This window comes from Monocercomonoides exilis (genome assembly GCF_001643675.1).
Source record: "Monocercomonoides exilis strain PA203 chromosome Unknown scaffold29-1213020, whole genome shotgun sequence".
NCBI classification, from domain to species: domain Eukaryota; phylum Preaxostyla; order Oxymonadida; family Polymastigidae; genus Monocercomonoides; species Monocercomonoides exilis.
This window is the reverse complement of record NW_027150574.1, coordinates 1,170,736-1,188,356: the sequence shown is the minus strand read 5'-3', so window position 1 is coordinate 1,188,356 and position 17,621 is coordinate 1,170,736. Positions and strand designations below refer to the sequence as shown.

The following is a 17,621-nucleotide window of genomic DNA, read 5'->3' as shown; positions in this document are numbered from 1 at the left end:
GATGGTGACAAAAATGCTGAGGAAAATAAAAGCGAAGAAGATGAAGAGGAAGATGAAGAGGCAGCGTGTCTGAAGAGTGTGGAGGTGGAGAAGGCATTTGCACACAGTAGCAATCAGAGCCTTCACTAGCACTTCCAAAAGAGGATATTTGACAGCATCGGCGTGTGGTTGACACTCTCAAATTGTGTGTGTAATCAGACAGAAACAATTGCAATCACAATCACAATCACTCGAATTCGAGATCATATATGATGATGATGATTATGATGATGATGATATTGGAATCTGTTTGCATTCTTCTTGTTACATCGTGACAGAAGCACTGCTACTTGGATGCTCAAAATGAGGGTGACTCCCAACATTCAATGCATTTGAAGCAGATGATGGTGATGATGGTGAAGAAGGAGAAGGATGATGCTCATTCATCATATTCCCTCTTTTCATGCAATTCTGAATTTCATTGTTCCAACCAAGAAGACGATGCTTTGCTGCTCCTCTCTTCCCTTCCCCTCCTTCTTCCCTCTGTTCTCCCATATGTGGCAGAAGAGGAAACATTTCTTCCCCACAAAATGACCCAGGCAACTTTTCAGGCTTTTCCAATGTGCCACATAATTCATCCCTAATCATCTTCTTTTGCTTTTGATGAATACTAACCTTTGGCTTCTGAGGGAATTGGAATGCTTTGTTGTGTGTGTCTTTCCCCAATCCCTTATTATCTTTTTCTTCTTTTGTTTCCTCTTCCTCTTTCTCTTCTTCTTCTTCTTTTTCTTCGTTATCATCATCTTCGTCTTCTTCGCCTTCGTCGTTGTCAATTTTCATTTCATCTGATATTTCCTCCCGATTTTTGGTTGATGTGATAGAATTGAATGAGAATGTGCTGAAAAATTGGTATGTGAAGAGGTTACTCGCTCTTTCAATTTCTGTGTTTGTTAAGATGTCTCCTGTTGCTCGTCTTTTCTGCGCATCCTGAAGCATTCAAAGAAGTCCATCATGGATATCACATTGAAGGAGTGATCAGCAAAATGCAGAAGAAGTTGCAGAAGCAGAAGCAGAAGCCAAAAATGAAGAAAAACAAGAGAGAGAAAGAGAAAGAGAGAGAGAGAGAGAGAGAGAGAGAGAGAGAGAGAGAGAGAGAGAGAGAGAGAGAGAGAGAGAAAGAGAAAGAGAAAGAGAAAGAGAAAGAGATAAAACAGAATATATTCTCAAATCGCCAGATGATGATGAGCTTTCGCAGCTGGTTGATCATTCTGATCCGAATGTGGATGTTGTGTTTGTGTTTCCATTGGAGCTGTTGATTGATGTTAAGATCTTTCTCAAAAAGAATCTTTTTGCGGTTGAAGCGCAGCAGCCTTCTCTTCTCTCAGAACTTTTTGTATTCTTCGTCTGCTTTTCCATTCCTGTGGTTGAGAAGCGAAGAGAAGAAAGCATCAAGAGATGAATAATCATCATCATCGTTGTCATCAATGTCATCCACCGCACCTGCAATTGACCCTTCGGATGCCTCGGTGGTGGAGGCATCGGTGTCATACACGTTTGCAGCAGCTATGAGTAACATCGAGATGAGACTGAGAATTGTTGTGTCTGAGGCGTCTGGGTTGTATGCATGGCACCTGCCGCTGTCGCAGTTGCTACGAGGAGGCGTTGTGACGTGGAGTGTGCTGCTGCATGAGTGTTGTGCGCGCACAATGAGGTGCTTCAGACATTTTCAGCTCTCCGCTTAAGGAATTGGAAGGAAAACCGTCGAAGAAGCAAGCAAATCATTTCAAAGGAAAATGTGAATTCCCCCTCTCTGATCTGCTTGACCGTCGCTTCTGCCTTCGGTGTTAGAATGGCTGGTTCCTCTGATGCAGCAGTCAAGGCGTTTGGAGACGTAGCCAGACGAAGAAGGCTAATGCTATGCAGATGCAAAGCAAGTGGTGCGGAAAGTGCGAAGTCAGATTGCGGAGCTGGAGGGGTAGAAGAAGGAGCTGGGGATGAGGATTCAGTAGCAGAAGGAGGAGCACGAGGAGGAAAAACAGGAGATGGAGAAGAGGAGTTTGAAGATAAATATGCTGTTGAAAAACAACCGAGACGATGAGCAAATTAAGAACCATGCGAGTGGACTGATGGATTGGCTTCAGAAGAATAGCTTGATAATATTGATTCATGAGATAAAGACTCTGCGATTTAGCGAGAAGTTCAACACAGAGATAAAGGAGCCGCGGGTGCAGTTTGTGGAGGTGAAGGAGAAATTGGAGTTAACTAATGAATTTAATGGAGAAGGAGAAGAAGCGTCGGACGCATAATGGTGGATTTGTGAGTGTGGATGGCAAGTGGAAACTGGCTGGTCTGGGGTTGTGCTTTTCATATCTTCTTCATTAATTTGCGCGAATAATGGGGTGGTTCCATCTTTGGCTTTTGATTCTGCCGTTGGTGCTGTGTGAAAAATGCCAGGAGAAGTTAACAGAGATCGTCAACAATGGAAGCTCCTTAACGCTTTGGCCACACCTGAATGGGAAGGGGGTTGTTGCAAAAGTGGGGAGCAGGGTGAGTGTTGCGAGAAAAATAAATAGCAGTGGTGGAGGCGGTAGTGGAAGAGCAGATGTAACGGTGCAGCAAAAGATGAACAAGATAGAGAAGGAAAATGAAGATGCTGATGGTGCTGTCGAAAGTGAAGGAGCAGAAGATTAGCGAGCTGAAGGCGCTGTTCAAGGAGGTGATTGAGAAACAGTGGATGGCGCTCGCGCAAAAGAAGCAGGAGCAAAAGAAAATGATGACTTCGAATGAAAAACAGCGCTGCGGCTGAGCAGGCATTAGAAGGGAAGATGAAGAAAAGGAGAAAGAGACAGATGTTCATTCTTTTCTGGAAGTGCCAATGATTATGGAGGAGTTGACGAACTCAGTGTCTTGGTAGCTGGAACATGTGGATAACGAAATGGAGTATATCCCTCGGATAATGCTCACATTGCAGCCTTCTGTGCCAATGAAGCAGCTGCTTAAACTGCTGAAGGCTGTACTGCAGCTGGGGAGGAACGAGGTGGAAGGGGCTATCTGCTTCGGGCTGCTGCTGGTGGACGGGCAGCATGTGGTGCAGTTCCACGAGGCGATGGCGTGGCAGAGGGAGGGCGAAGGAGCCATATCTTGTCATACTTAATCATTATCATCTTCTTTAACTTCTTCAGTTTTGCTCGAGAAGGCTTTGAGAAAGAGATGTCTGTAAAAAAATATTCTAGTGTATTTTGAGTGTTTATAAGATGCGATCGACCCTGAGATTTCCCGGAAGACATTTTCATCGGAGCTGCACTTCTTTTCCTTTTTCATTCTCTTCTATCTCCTGTTTCTTGTAGCATTCATTTTCTTTCAAGAAGTTTTTGAAAGAAACAAATACGTAGTTAACACTGAGAATACAACGGTCTTCTTTCAACGACTCTTCATCTTTCACAGCTTCCATTTCTGCAGCTCTTCTTTATCAATGAAGGCAATGAACGTGAATATCTTTGCAATTATCTTTTGATACTCGTTATAATAGTGTAATGCTGCAGATAAGCCCAGCGAAATCTTCGTTCCTCTTGTTGCAATGTGATATAAAAATTTTTATTGAAGAAGGCCGTCCCCAGATAATAAGCGATTCTTTCGCTTCTTCTTCCAATCTGCATCCACAGCTTGATCTTCCAATGCTTTTGCTGCTCTTCCAAAATGCAATTCATTCACAACCACTTCTTCCAAACTTTCATCTTCCTCAAATCTGTCCAGCAAACACTCCAAAACAGACTGATATGCAAGTCGTGTCAATTTTCTATGTTCCTGTTGATATTGGATAATATCTTTGATTTCATTCAAATACTGATTTTTTTCTGTTCTCTTATCAAAAAAACTAAGAAAAAATCAAAAATATTAAAAATGAAAGAGAAATTTTCATACATAATGATCAATATTTCTAAAAGCAATCAACGTCATTTCCACTTCCTTTTGGGTCTCCTCGTCTTCCTCTTTCCTCAATGCAACTTTCAGAAGACAAGCCAAGCTAATCGAAATCAATTCTAAAGAAAACCACCTTCCAATCAAAATATTGCATTCACATAGTTCAACAAGAAGATTTTCGTTCTTTCATTCTTTTTTCTGATCTTCTTTAATAATCATCTCTTCAAATCTTTCATTCAAAGAAGATCTTGTTAAGCCATGAACAATATTTCTCTCGGCATATTCAAATATCCAATGCACTTCAACATCAAAATTGTATTTTTCATCAAAAGTATCTTTTCTTTTATCGTTTCGTATATTTCGTTGAACGGTTTTAGTGAAAATAAATTGAAAATCTTCCCTGCGCACCTCTTCCAAAAGTCCATTCATTTCTTGGATTTTCTGTTTCTGTTTATCATCATTGAAAAATTCCACTTCATAAATCAATTTTTCGATAAAAAATATAAAAGAAATACAATTAAGAAGAATTCTAACACAACAGCAATTGAAGATCTCTGAACTTTTTTGTGCATCTTTTCCCAACATTTTCTTTAAACATTGTATTCAGAAAAATGCACTTGCTTGATATTCATGTTGAACACGCATATCGCTGGATAGATGAAATTGGTGAATAAGGAAAACTCAAAATAGTCGTAAAAATATATGCATTCATACAGTCATCCAATATATTTGGCAATGTGTAAAAGAGAAAAAACGCTTAATCATTTTTTGTTTGTTGTAACTGATACAATGATCGAATCATTTTCTTTGAACCAGACTATGTATTTGCAAACATATATGAAGTCAATTTTCCTTTTTCCTTCATTTTTTTGAAAAGTTCTGCAGCCTTTGCAATATCCCAGCCAACTGCAGAAAGACAATTCCAAGCAGACTGAGCAGAAAAATTTGTGCTCTGCATCACTTGCTGTATCACATTTGTTTGTTACTTAAATGCAAATCAAAAAGAAATGATAATAAGAAACATTATCAATGAAAAATGACAAACATCTAAATATGAATTAAATGCAGAATTCGAAGGTGGAAGTGGATTTGAGGAAGAGTGCCCTGATGCACTCAAGGATTTGAAATTTATTCCATTCAATAAAAAATTGTTATTAAAAAGTGAACGTCTTTTGAAAATTTAATTATTTTTCTAATAAACTGTTGGTTTGATCAAATAGAAACTAAAAATTACCATTTTTGGCTTCATACAGCCAATCCTTGAGGATTTTTCGCAATTTCTTTTGCATTTCTTTTATATAACAAAAGCAAAACAGTTTTTATTGCAATCGTTTTTGTTTTGCAAGATAATCAATGTTGTTTGTATTTATCTTTTATTTTGTTGCTTGCCAAGCTTTGCTCCTCTTTTTGTATATTTTTTGCAACAAACAGAATGAGTACATGCGAAAATGATAAACCTGAAGACAGAATACAAATGATGACCAGAACAGAACAATTTTCAAGTTTGCCATTTTATTTTGATTGAACAATTTTGAATAAAATTTTTGAATTTTGAATATCTCTTAAAGAATTGCTTTGTGAACTGGAACATTGTAGAGAAGATGAACAAATGCAGAAAATTGAGAAAATGAATGAAATGGCGGAAGAAATGAAGCAAAGTGAATTGGAGTCCATTTTCTCAGAAGAACAGTTCAATGAAATTGACAAAATGATTGAAGAAAAGAAAATTACTATGGAAAATGCATGTTTATTGTTGAAGCGCATTGGATATAACTTTGTGTTAAAATTTGTCTGGAATCGATTCTTTGAAACGTCTTTGTTGATCAAAAGATTCGAAGCCGTGATGATTGAAGAATATAAGAAAAAAGAAGGAAGAAACGAAAAGCTTCTTGTTGATCTTTGTGAATCCTATCTTACGCTTAGTTGCTCCTTCTTATCTGAATTGCTTGTAATTTGTATTCTCGTCCTTCTGAAGGTTGCCTCGAAGAAAGAGGAAACCGAGGAGACTCAAAAAGAAGTGGAAATGGCTTTATTGGCACTGAATCGCATTGACATGCTTTTCGTTTGAGCATTCCTATTTCATTTTCTTTTCACAGATTTTTTTTCCTTTTTATTTTGAAAGTTTGTGGAACAAGAATTGTATATGAATGAATTCAAAGCGATCATTGAATATCATCAGAAACACAAGAATCTGACGAGACTAGCTTCAGAGTCACTTTGGCAGTTTTTAATCAAAAGAAATTTCTACTATGGAGATGTGGAAAGCGTAATTGTGAATGAGCTGCATTTTGGAAGGGAGGCAGCAAGAGAATTAGAAGAGCTGTCAAAATGGATCGACTGGAAGAAAAAAGAAGAAGAAGATGGAAGAACAGAAGCGACATTAATTAGGAGATGGCTCGGTGTAATTTATGATTACATATTACCATGCACACTGTGGAACGAAGAACTTGATGAACTCATTGGTATCCTTGTGAATATGTTTCGAGCAGCAAAGGAAAATTATACTGACATGTGCGTATGGTGTATAATGTCTTTAAGAGATGCAGCGATGAAAAAAAATATGAAAATTGATGTTTTACTGAAGGAAGGCGCTATGGATCTATGTTTGGAAGAAATGAATCAATCAACAAAAAATGAAGTATTTTTGGAAGATTTTTTGATTTTCTTTTTGAATATTTCAAGAAGATTTAATGAAAAGAAGGATGATGAACCTAACGAAGAAAAAAGAAAAGAGTTGAAAAGAAAGATATTTGAAAAGATGGAAGAAGAAGGATACGAAGATTGCATTGAGAGTTTTCATAAAATGTTTGGTTTTCTAAACGAAAAAAACAAAAATAGATTATCATTGAATATTTCTGATTATTCTGTGAATATTTGAGAAAATGAAACTCTCTTTGTTAACAAATTTTAATTTATTTTTAATTATTTAATTATTTATTTTTTATTTGATTGATTAATGATTCAATATTTCTTTGAGCGTTTTTTATTAAAAAACAAAAATATTTGTTTCTGTATTATCTGTTTCTGACTGTTCAGTAAATGCTTGAAGAAATGAACTGTTTCATATTTTGTTTTTTCACAATGCTAATTTTTCTTTTTTGATTATTCTCTATATCCGCAAACGGTTGTTTACATCCGTTTTTTAAAATTGAAAACTTTTATTGAATTGAATGAAAAATTATCATCTGAAATGTAAATGACTGAGAAAATGAAACTTATTTTGCTACTCAAAAATCATTTTCTTTTCTTTTCTTTTTTATATTATTCTATTTTTCATTTTTTCAATTTTCTTTTCCTTTTCCTTTTTCCATTTTTGTAACTCAAAAATTATTTATTTCTTTTTTATTTATATCACAAAATGGAAAAAACCTAATGAATTATAAATAAAAAATTTTTTGTTTACTATTTCAAAAAAAGAAAAAAGAAAAATATTTAAAATTAGTTTCTCAAGAAACTTCTTTGAATGAATTATTGCCCTCCATCTTTTTTCTTCCCCTCCTCCTCCTCCTCATAGCTAACTCAGTTGCACACCAAAAACAGATAGCCTCTCCAATCCCCATCCCTGCCGCTTGGTGCACCTTTTTGAATTTAACTCCATTAAACCACAAAGTAGATTCTTGTCAACTCGCTTTGATTTCCAGTTTTTACTCCGTCATATGCCTCAGCATCATTAAAAGCAAAACAAAAAGCATTATCTCAGAATGTTTCAGTAACAGCTCAAACAGATCAGAAGATGTACCAATTGAAAATTCCTTTTTTCCATTTCAATAATTATCCTGCTCCCAGGCTTCGTGCTCGCCAACGCTGCAAGTGATGAAAGCGGAGATATCTCTGGAGAAGAATGCATCTCCGAAAAGCTCCACATGATTAGGCAATGCAATGCACTTGAACTAAACAGCACATCCAGAAGCAACAACTACATTGAGACAAATGCAGCATAAGTGGAGATAGAAGAAAGAGAAGAAGAAGAAGAAGAAGAAGAAGCTGCAATGTGTATAATGCATGGAATTCGTGCATTCAAGCTGCTTTAAACATTTCATAACTCAGGCGTCTCTTGATGTAATTCATAATTCCTGCTGTTGTGAATAAAGTTGTCCCATTTGATCCATTCGAAGTGTTAATCGAAAGAGCAGTTGATGATGCAGCCACCTTCTTCTCTTATTTTCAGATACACTTGAAAAGAGAGAAGCAGAGTGATTATTAGGAAAAGAATAGACTGATGGAGAAGATGAAGAAGATGAAATCGCAAAGAAAAATAAAGATGAAGAGCTATTTCTGTAGAAAGAAAGCTAACTTAAGATGGCAAATTCATATCCGTTCAATCTTTTCTTGACTATGCAAAAACAAATTTTTCATTCGGACCAGAAAAGATCGATCATTTGCAAAAAGATGACGATTTCGAGCGACAGGAACATATGGAAAATGGTTTCTTCAGGAGAGATTTTTAAATGAGAAGAAGAAGAGAAAGTAGAAGCTGAAGTGAATAGAGTTGTCGTATCTGCAATTGAGATAATAGCTTAGGTGAAATGCTAATGTTCCTGATGAGCTTCAAATCAGTAGGCTTATGCGTGTTTATTGAACATTTGAGCCTTTCATCCAGCCAGAGTGACAGAAGATGAATGAATGCTCATTTGTCTTCTTTGATGATGTCTAATTCTTCATACAACTTCGGCTACAGCTTCAGACACTTCTCTTTTTCGCCCTCCTTGCAGCTCATCCAGTTTTTGCTGGGGCCATTGCCTTATCTGAAATGCCATCTATCTTCTTTGAATGAATGTCTCTGCCTTTCCTTTCATTGACTCTCTTCGACAGTAACGTAAAGTCAGCTGCATCCTCATTCACTGAATGAAAATAGCCTTTGAAGCTTTGTTTTCTCTCTTTCCTTGTTTGAAGCATTGGCCAAGCTGCCTCAGACAAGCCATCACTGCATCAATGTTCACAAGGCAGCTCAACATTTGCTCTTCTTTCAGATTTGCATATTCAATGCGAGTGGAACGATGCAATGCAGAAGACGATTGAAGTTGAGAAGAAGTAGACGAAGTGACCGTTGACGTGGAAGAAGAAGAAGAAGTCAAGGCACTTTGTGATGAAAGTACAAGCCATTCGCTAAGAGCAAAATCAGCAATCTTCTTTCCATCGAAAAACAGAAGGTCCAACGCATTATCTTCCGCCCAGTCCTCGAATTGGATCAGCGCCTCGTTGATTCTTGACCAGTAATCTTTATATGTGCGGGCAAAGGACTCGAATTCAGGAGTGTTAATGACAGTTCTTCCCTTTTTCATAACAATGTGATGAAGTAAGAACTCATCCATAAGCGCCATATATCCTCGCTGTTGAACAGGTTCTGTTTCTGTTCGAGATGACTATTCTTGACCCTTTGTTCCTTCATCATCTTATGGAAACTTTTCTTTCAGTTCCTAAAATATAATGTGAATTTTCTTTTTGCAATATCGGCTGAGGTTTCAGTATGATGAAAATCTGGATGATATTGAAAAAAGCTTCTCTGTTCATTCGTTTGTTATTTCTTCGTTTAAATCGTTGTTGTGTCAATCTTCTTTATGAAATTCGCTTTCAGAAAGGATGTTTCAGCTTTTCTTATTTCTTCAAGTTTTTCTAATTGTGGTTGAGTGCTAACAATTGCTGCTGATTGTTTTTTTGATAGCTCACCTTGCCTTCGTATAATCTTTTCGTATTTATAAACTATTACTGCAGTTAACCTTGGATTATTCCTGTGGTCACAAAATCCTCCATGGATTGGATGATCGCTTTCTACTGGAGTTGCAAGAACAAGCATTCCAATGAGCTTTCACTATAAAATATATTGTATGTTTATGTTTTTCAAATTTTTAATTGCCAAATTCCAAATTATACGCGAATGATTTAAAGAAGTGTTTTTTCAATAAAAATTTTAGACTGAAAATATATCTTTGGAAATTTTATCAGCAACTGTGCATAAAAATATTAGTAAGCAGACTAAATGTGCTTTGGAAATTGTTTTCAACATTTGCGATAGTCATAAATTTTTCAAAGAAACTAAATGGTAATAATTATGGAAAATTTTTCTAAATGTGGGGTGAAATTTTCACCGTCTGCCCGTAATTAATGTTGATCTGTCCAGAAATAATGTTGATCAAACCTTCAATTGTTTTCAACTATTAAAACCTTAATATCTGATAAAAACAGGGAAAAAATATGGAACGAAATTTTTTTCTTGACGAAAAAACAACTATTTGTTCCTAACTTTTTCTCCAACATTATCATTATTATTCTTTCTAGCCCTGGGTGAGGTGAAGAAAAAAATTCGTCACGTTCGTCACCAATTTTCCACTTAAAAAAAAAAAAAAAAAAAAAAAAAAAAAAAAAAAAAAAAAAAAAAAAAAAACACTGACGGGCACTGATTGACTTGGTCTCTACTTTTCCAAGGTGACGCAGATGTTTAAAATAGATTGAAAAATTTCCATTTTGAATAATTTCAGGTGAATATTTTGAAAAGTCAATCCTTTGCTGAAAGAAATTTTTGTTCTTTGCTTGAATGAAAGAATTATATCAAGAAGAATTTCATAAAGAAAACATATTTCTTATTTTTCCACTTTTCAAGCCAAACTTGTTTGATTTAACTGCAATAATTATATTCGCATGAACTTTTTAATTCTGAAAACAAATTATGTTATTAATGATCATCAATTATTTTTTCTTTATATTCATTTGATAAACTTTGGAAGCAGCTTTTAAGGTAGTCGTATGATGTACGATTACTTTTTTATATTTTTTGTGGCATTTCTTTACCCGCATTGCCACATTCAACCCACTTCAAAATATTCATCACATTTTTCCTGTTCTTCATTACTTCTGTTTCATTTGGACAATTCAACAATCCAACTTTTTGACCCTTTTATATCCGTTCAACCCTACCAGTTTATAGGTATTTTGGACACTTCCTCTGTTCTTACGTTAAGCAACGTAATAATAAATAGGAATCTGCTCCATAATCAACCTTTAGTGGATAATTGTGGAAAGTTATTCATTTCAAACATTTCACTAACTTGTGGTTTCTGTAATTTCCAAAAATTTCATGGATTTTGTAATTTCAGAAATGCAGGTTCAGTATTTCTTTACAAATCGAATTTGCATTCCTTACATGTTTTTTCTTCATTATTAAGCGAAGGTTTTGGCGGGAACGAATTAGTTTTTGATTGCAATTTTCGTAATATTACTACATGCCCCAAACCACTTCACAACTTATCATCAACTTTTGTTCATTCTGCTTTATTGAGTCACTCTTATTTTTTGTCATGTGAAAATGTTTATTATGGAAGTGTTTTGCATGGAATTAACCAAAATCTCGGGTTGTACGAGTCTATGAATAATACATTTGATTATTGTTTTAGGAAACGTATTTCAAATTATAATCTTAAATCAAACAATGATTATTCGCAGCGTTTAGAAATACTTACTAATTTAACAATGTTTGGTGATACTTTTTCCGGATGTACTGCTGGTACAGATCAAATCTGTTCATCTGGAGGTAATGAATGCAATGGAGGTGCTCTTTTCATCGTTTCACCAGAAATTAAGTCTTCGACGATTGTAACCATCACCTCTTGTGGATTTAGCGGATGCACTGCCAACGGGAACGGAGGGTGTATTTTCTTAAAGAACATTGACAAATGCCTTCTCACAAAATTAGATGTCAATAATTGCACTGCTTTGGGTCCAAATAGCATTGGAGGAGCCTTTTGTATTGCCTCGATATTAACTCATTTGTGTGTGCGAGACATTTTTACAGTTAACTGCACTGCTCTTCGGATGGGCTCTGCGCTTTCCCTTACGGATGTGCGATCGAAATCTGGTTTGTTTCATTTCGAAAATTGTGTTTATTTCTCATTTTAAAATATCATTAATTATTTTCTTAAAAAATAATCTTTGAATACACTTCATAATTAGAGCTTATCATTAATGCGCGATTTGTTTCGTGTTATTGTACGTCAACGAACTTTGGAGCATTATCTCTTTCCTTTACGACACCATCTTCGCTTCCTCTCTGCTCCATCCTTTTTAGAAACTTGAGCTTTGTCAACTGCTCCACAGAAGGTTCGAGTTATGATTTGGTGATAGAAGGGTACCATCCCTTCAGCAAAGACCGCCCAATCATCGCAGACAGCTACGCCACACGCTCGTCAGGGCTTGTGTACTTTACCATCGATTCCTCGCTCACGTCAGACTGGATTGAGGGCAACATCAACGACATAGACGACAAAGCTGCCCAGTTCCCACCGTTTCTCGGGGACATCCCGCTCGACGAGCGTGTAGTCATCTTTCTCACCGAACCCCTGTACGAACCATTTTACAAGCCTGAATACGAAACGAGGGACGTCGAGTTTATCGGGAAAGGAATCGACCAAACCACAGTCTCGATGGAGTCGTACCTGTCGACTGACACCGAAGGGTTCTTCACAGTGACAAATGGATCGCTTCTGCTTTCACGCTTTAAGCTGAAAGCATTTTTAACACAGACATATTTCTTGACAGTGTTTCTTCTATCGGTCACCGGATCACAACGCGCAGGTGCGATGTCACTTGATCAGATAAGCATTGAACTCGATGAAAATGAAGTGAACGATCCGTCTCTCCCGTTGTTCCAGTGGAATGGAGGCTTTTTGTCAATTCGGTACACCACGCTGAATGCAGCATACAAGTACAGTCCAATCATCATATATTCAGGTGCATCAAGCAGCGCAGAGCCAAACGCATGTGGAACATTTCAATTTGATAGCTGCGTTTTCAGTTCGGTCGAAGTTCTGCCAAGCACTCCGATGTCTTCTTTGCTGTATTTCGAAGCTGTTGATGTTGCAACTTTGCCTGTAGATTCTTCAATCACAAACAGCACTTTCACAAGCTGCACCACCAATTCTGGACAAATGGGTGGATGTCTAATGTTTATCACAACCTCGTCTACGAAAACCACCATTTCAAACTGCTCATTCACTCGATGTTTGGCTGGTGGATCAAACGGGAGGGGCGGGTCGATGTACATTGATGCGACGCTAGGGCAAGCAGCAGGCAGTCCGTGCCCAGCCTCGTTTGACAGCTCTTTCTCTGTGAAGGACGTTTCTTTCAATGGAAATGCAGCAAACTGCGGGAAAGATATGTTTATTTCATTGCTTTGCCTTCAGAACTACAATCTGTCAGATTTAATTTATATCGATTTTTCATCTCCATCGTATGATATAACTAACTCCATTATGTATGACGAGATATCAAATCCAGGGAATCCTGAAGATCTTGTTCCTATTCTCTTCATCAAAAGAGGTTCCACTGTGTTCGCAACCACAAAAAGCGGGGTCTACAGCAACAACTACGGATATTGTGGTGGAGAGGATATTCCTTGCGCCTCTTTATCAGAAGCTATTCGTCATTGCATCCCATTTGATGATCTGCCTGCTGGCTCAACGACTGCTGTCTTGAAAGTGGACGAGGTTGTTTCTTATGGAAGTCAAATACAAATCAACAATGTCAAAGTCAGCATTAGCCCTGCTAACAGCATCAGCTGCGATGTGTTAGTTTCAACTCAATTCGTAAACAAGAATGCTTTTATTTTCGATTCAAGCGTCAATTTGGATAAAGTCAATTTTGTATTTTCGCCTACATTTTCACTTAATTCAGCAGCACTTTTCTATTCATCTGGAGGCTCTCTGACGATATCTTCTTCTATTTTCAGAAGCAACGACACTCTGAATATACCGTCTTCATTTTACACAATTTTTTATTTGAATTCTGGTTCTATTGAACTCAGCGATATACATGTTCAGTCGCTGGCACTGAAATCTTTTGGTTTCTTTAAAGACTTATCAACAACATCTATCACCAATTGCATTGCAGATTCAGGTGTGATCTCCCCAGCTTCAACGGCATATGCAATAACGATAAACAATTGTTCTTCAGTTGCTATCTCAAGCTGCAGCTTCAATGGAGAACAGTCGCTTGTCGCTGCTCAGTCCAATGTATTCAGGAAAGATGCATTTGCACTGAGACTTAAAGACAACAATGGAATCGAAGCAAATGTAGAGGAGAATGGAGTTGTTTGCAGCTGGAACTCGGCCTTTGCATATTTAACGGACAGCAACGTTGAGCTCACTAACACTCCATTCATTGGCCATTCGAGAGGAGCAATCAAAGTCAAAGGAGGAATCTTAACTGTGAACAGTTGGATGTTTAGAGACAACAATCCGGTAATTATAGATTATCCCTCTGCGCGGAGGAACATTATCTGCACAGGAAATGGGCAGATAGTTGTTAATAGCATCGCAGGTGGGGATGGACTCGATGCGGCATATCCTTCATTGTGGATTAATTGTGACACTTGCTCTGTCACTGGAAATGGATTACCAGATGGAGTGTATCAGAAAGATGCACTTCAGAATTCTTATTTACTTTCATATTTTGTGCCATCTGTCTCATCCTCTAGTTACAAGACAATAGGAGATACAATTGAAGTCACTTTTAATGGAAAGCTGCTGCTGGATTGTTCTTTGCATATCTACATTGTGATAACCGGAGATGATGGAGAAGAGCTGACACAGCTTGCGTCATCATCTTTGCAGCATGTGAATGAATCAATCGTTGTTGTGAATGTTCCACAAGCTCAGATTTCCTCCGTCTCAGACAATAAGCAAGTGGAAGTCAGCCTCATTTATTCATGGCAGGCGTCTGGTGCCATCACCGAGTTTCCTTGTGTTGTTAAAAAGCGCTCTTTATTGCCTGATCAAGGCGGTTCTGCGGATGATCCTTCACCAAATCCAAATCCTGATTCTTCTGATCCAAATAACTTGACGAAAGGTATCACAGCAAACAGCACGGATCCTCTTTCTAATCCGAAGCTGACAACAATCATCGTCATCTCTGCAGTCATCCCGGTGATTGTAATTCTTGCTGTGCTTGTTGTTGTTGTGTGTGTGGTGAAACGGAGGATGATGCAGACAGCTCAGAGAGAGATTGATCCATCACCTGCTGATGGCAAAGCAAAGGAATTGGAAAAGGATGCATCAAAAAAAGATGATCAGACAGAAATGGAAGAGTTTGAAGATCTAAGCATAAAACAGCCATCGTTTGTTATTCAAATAAAGGAATGTGAAATGAATGAGAAGGAAGCAGAAAGCGATCGCGCAAACATCACAAGCCAGATTGACGATGACATTAATCCTTCGACGCCTTGCTCTGAACATTTTCTCGACACAGAAATTCCTCAATCTCCCGATCCTGATCAGATAAGCTCCTTCAAATTTTTCACTGATTCGTTGATTATGACGGATGATAACAAAGCAAGTTGCTCAATGGCACAAGAAGATTTTGCTCCGATTTCTGAAAACGACCTTATGTCTCTTTGATTGAAATATTTATGTTGTGACGAACACTTACATATGTTTTATTTGCTTTCAATTAATAATTTATCATTTTTTTACGCAAATTATTCATTGCTATGCACCAAAGGCAATTCCTTTCCTTCCTATTTTGTTTGAGTTTTGGAGCGTATTAATTTACGTTTTGTATGTATTGTTTGAAAGTTTATCAACTGTTTTTTTTCGCTGTCGCAAACAAGTGTCTTAAAGTTTTTCTTCAGACAATATTATTATGTATGTTCACTTCAGTTCAATTTGATTTATTTGTTAAACACTCACTTATGATTCATTACATTTTTTCCCCCTCTTATGTTATCATGTTACTCGACTATCACAAATTGGCATATGTTATTTTGAAAAAAGCAATATTTTTTCAGTATTTCTTTTAATTCTCAATAAGTAAAGAAAGCAAAAAATAATCAGAAAAACTGAACCACAAATGCTGATAAAGCAAACGTCAAATATCACAAAAATAAAAGTTACATGAAGAAATCTCTGCTTCCGCCTCCTGGAAAGTGCTCAAGATCTGGATGCAAGTTCCGTGGATTACTTCCCAAACCATGTCTGCCAAATTCTGGATATGGAGGATCATAGCGAGCTCCTGGTGGAATAGAGCCACTGAACATTGAAGGAATGCATCAATCACAGATTTCAAGCAAAACAAGAAAATAAAAAAAAGAAAAAGAAAAGATAAAAATAAAATAAAATAAAGTTTGGTTAGTTTTCTTTCAAAAAGAATGAAGCGTTTCATACGGAGCAGGTCTTGACTCATCCTTATAATCTGATCCAAATCGAGTGGAGTCATCGCCCCCAAAAAACATCGGATGATTCGGGCCAAGCAAATTACCTCCTCCGCCTCTTCCAAGTTCGGGTCCAATCATTCCTATTGTATGTTAAGACACATAGTCAAATAACAAAAGCAAGTTAAATGCACGCAAACGAACATTTATACAAAGAAAATGGTGTGATAGAGCATGCATGAAAAAAAGATAATTACTCTCACAAAAAATTCATTCTTCTCTTCATATCAATCCTTTTCAAAATAATGTTCATTTAATTTTAAAAAAACAGTTTTCAATTATTTTTCATCAAAAGAAAAGCAGCTGCCACATTAGATAGCAATAGGACATACCAGGAAGTCTGTCATCATCACCAAACCTGATCCCTCGCGGATCGCCAATACGCGGAGGTACGATCAGACGCTGTGTTGAAGGTGGAAAGTGCCTGAATGGATTAATCACGGAAAAGTCTTTTGGATCAATCTTATCGTCTTCAGCACTACCAACTGAAGATGGAGTGGCTGAGCTTGATTGAGGAGTTTCTGGTGAAATAGGCTTTGGTAATGCCATTGATGTTGAAGAGGAAGAAGGTGTTGCTGAAGAATGAGTCTTTTCAAAATCGGATTGTGGAGATGACTCCGCAAATGATCCACCACACACGTCACAAGATGCTTTTTCTTTGTCGCTTGAAGAAGAGCTGTGATACATTTGATTTAAATAGTCATCAAAGCACGGAATCACTTTTCTTGAAATTGATGCTTGAATATTTGATCGAATAGATTGTATTGAATCTCTAATCTCAGTCTGATTTGCACCAAATAATTTGGAGACATCATTTTCTTTCAATGGATGAGTGCTGGCTTTTAACAATTCAATTTTTTCAGGAGAACAATACTTTTCTATCCTGGTGAATTTTCACATCAATTTCTTAAAAGTTGATAATTGCAATGAATTTAATGATTACATACAGAAACTCGACTGGAGCTAAATCGCTTGTTTCTTTTTTAGATTCATCAAGAAGAATAGAATGAATCCACAACTTCTTCCCAACTTTTACAAATTTCATTGATAATAAGTTTGGTTTTATAAGTTTATGTCCTAACCTAATTTTTGAGTTAGATTTATTGAAAGCTATTATCACCAAAATTCAAACATTAAATCTGCGGATTCTTCCTTAATATCTTCTGAATTGGTCAAAAGCGGAAAAATTGATAAAATGAGTTTAAAGTTAAACATGTGAATAATCATTTCGGTCAAACTTCCTTCAACTTCAAATCCATCTGTTTCAAGTTGACTTATAAAAATTGCAACTGAACAAGACATTTGAGATAAATGTTCTTCATTCAGAATTCCAGACAATCTATTTCCAAAGCAACTCATTTACAGATAATATCTATGGAAATGTTAATAAAATAAGTGCGCTTAAATAAAAAAATCAATCTGTTTTTGTAAACCTCTTATTAAATGCGAAGTGAAAAAGTGAAGTACTTTGATCATACCATATTATATTCTGAAATTTTAGAATTGATTGTGAAAATACTTGTTT

General features: G+C 36.7%; 8 protein-coding genes across 8 annotated transcripts; 5 read left to right on the top strand and 3 right to left on the bottom strand.

Annotated features, from left to right (window-relative positions):
- Window positions 1–303: 303 nt before the first annotated feature.
- MONOS_10080 (uncharacterized protein) lies at window positions 304–819 on the bottom strand (the record flags this gene model as incomplete). Its single annotated transcript, XM_067862491.1, has 1 exon — window positions 304–819. One exon carries the CDS (start codon window positions 817–819, stop codon window positions 304–306), a length of 516 nt encoding a protein of 171 aa, XP_067725522.1.
- Window positions 820–1,022: 203 nt separating this feature from the next.
- On the top strand, window positions 1,023–1,295 carry MONOS_10079 (uncharacterized protein; the record flags this gene model as incomplete). The annotated part of the gene is made up of 1 exon (XM_067862489.1): window positions 1,023–1,295. One exon carries the CDS (start codon window positions 1,023–1,025, stop codon window positions 1,293–1,295), a length of 273 nt encoding a protein of 90 aa, XP_067725521.1.
- Window positions 1,296–1,463: 168 nt separating this feature from the next.
- On the top strand, window positions 1,464–2,077 carry MONOS_10078 (uncharacterized protein; the record flags this gene model as incomplete). Its single annotated transcript, XM_067862488.1, has 2 exons — window positions 1,464–1,653; window positions 1,710–2,077. The coding sequence occupies 2 exons, from the start codon at window positions 1,464–1,466 to the stop codon at window positions 2,075–2,077; spliced, it is 558 nt and encodes a 185-aa protein (XP_067725520.1).
- Window positions 2,078–2,373: 296 nt separating this feature from the next.
- On the top strand, window positions 2,374–2,670 carry MONOS_10077 (uncharacterized protein; the record flags this gene model as incomplete). The annotated part of the gene is made up of 1 exon (XM_067862487.1): window positions 2,374–2,670. One exon carries the CDS (start codon window positions 2,374–2,376, stop codon window positions 2,668–2,670), a length of 297 nt encoding a protein of 98 aa, XP_067725519.1.
- A 2,583-nt stretch (window positions 2,671–5,253) lies between these two features.
- On the top strand, window positions 5,254–5,968 carry MONOS_10076 (uncharacterized protein; the record flags this gene model as incomplete). The annotated part of the gene is made up of 3 exons (XM_067862486.1): window positions 5,254–5,258; window positions 5,332–5,402; window positions 5,469–5,968. The coding sequence occupies 3 exons, from the start codon at window positions 5,254–5,256 to the stop codon at window positions 5,966–5,968; spliced, it is 576 nt and encodes a 191-aa protein (XP_067725518.1).
- Window positions 5,969–8,738: 2,770 nt separating this feature from the next.
- On the bottom strand, window positions 8,739–9,221 carry MONOS_10075 (uncharacterized protein; the record flags this gene model as incomplete). The annotated part of the gene is made up of 1 exon (XM_067862485.1): window positions 8,739–9,221. One exon carries the CDS (start codon window positions 9,219–9,221, stop codon window positions 8,739–8,741), a length of 483 nt encoding a protein of 160 aa, XP_067725517.1.
- Window positions 9,222–10,587: 1,366 nt separating this feature from the next.
- On the top strand, window positions 10,588–15,658 carry MONOS_10074 (uncharacterized protein). The gene is made up of 2 exons (XM_067862484.1): window positions 10,588–11,749; window positions 11,845–15,658. Exons 1-2 carry the CDS (start codon window positions 10,642–10,644, stop codon window positions 15,282–15,284), a joined length of 4,548 nt encoding a protein of 1,515 aa, XP_067725516.1. The 5' UTR covers window positions 10,588–10,641; the 3' UTR covers window positions 15,285–15,658.
- MONOS_10073 (uncharacterized protein) lies at window positions 15,621–17,567 on the bottom strand. The gene is made up of 7 exons (XM_067862483.1): window positions 17,530–17,567; window positions 17,335–17,468; window positions 17,229–17,259; window positions 17,044–17,178; window positions 16,429–16,979; window positions 16,050–16,179; window positions 15,621–15,914 (listed from the first exon to the last, which is right to left on the bottom strand). Exons 2-7 carry the CDS (start codon window positions 17,453–17,455, stop codon window positions 15,776–15,778), a joined length of 1,107 nt encoding a protein of 368 aa, XP_067725515.1. The 5' UTR covers window positions 17,456–17,468; window positions 17,530–17,567; the 3' UTR covers window positions 15,621–15,775.
- Between the last annotated feature and the right edge of the window lie 54 nt (window positions 17,568–17,621).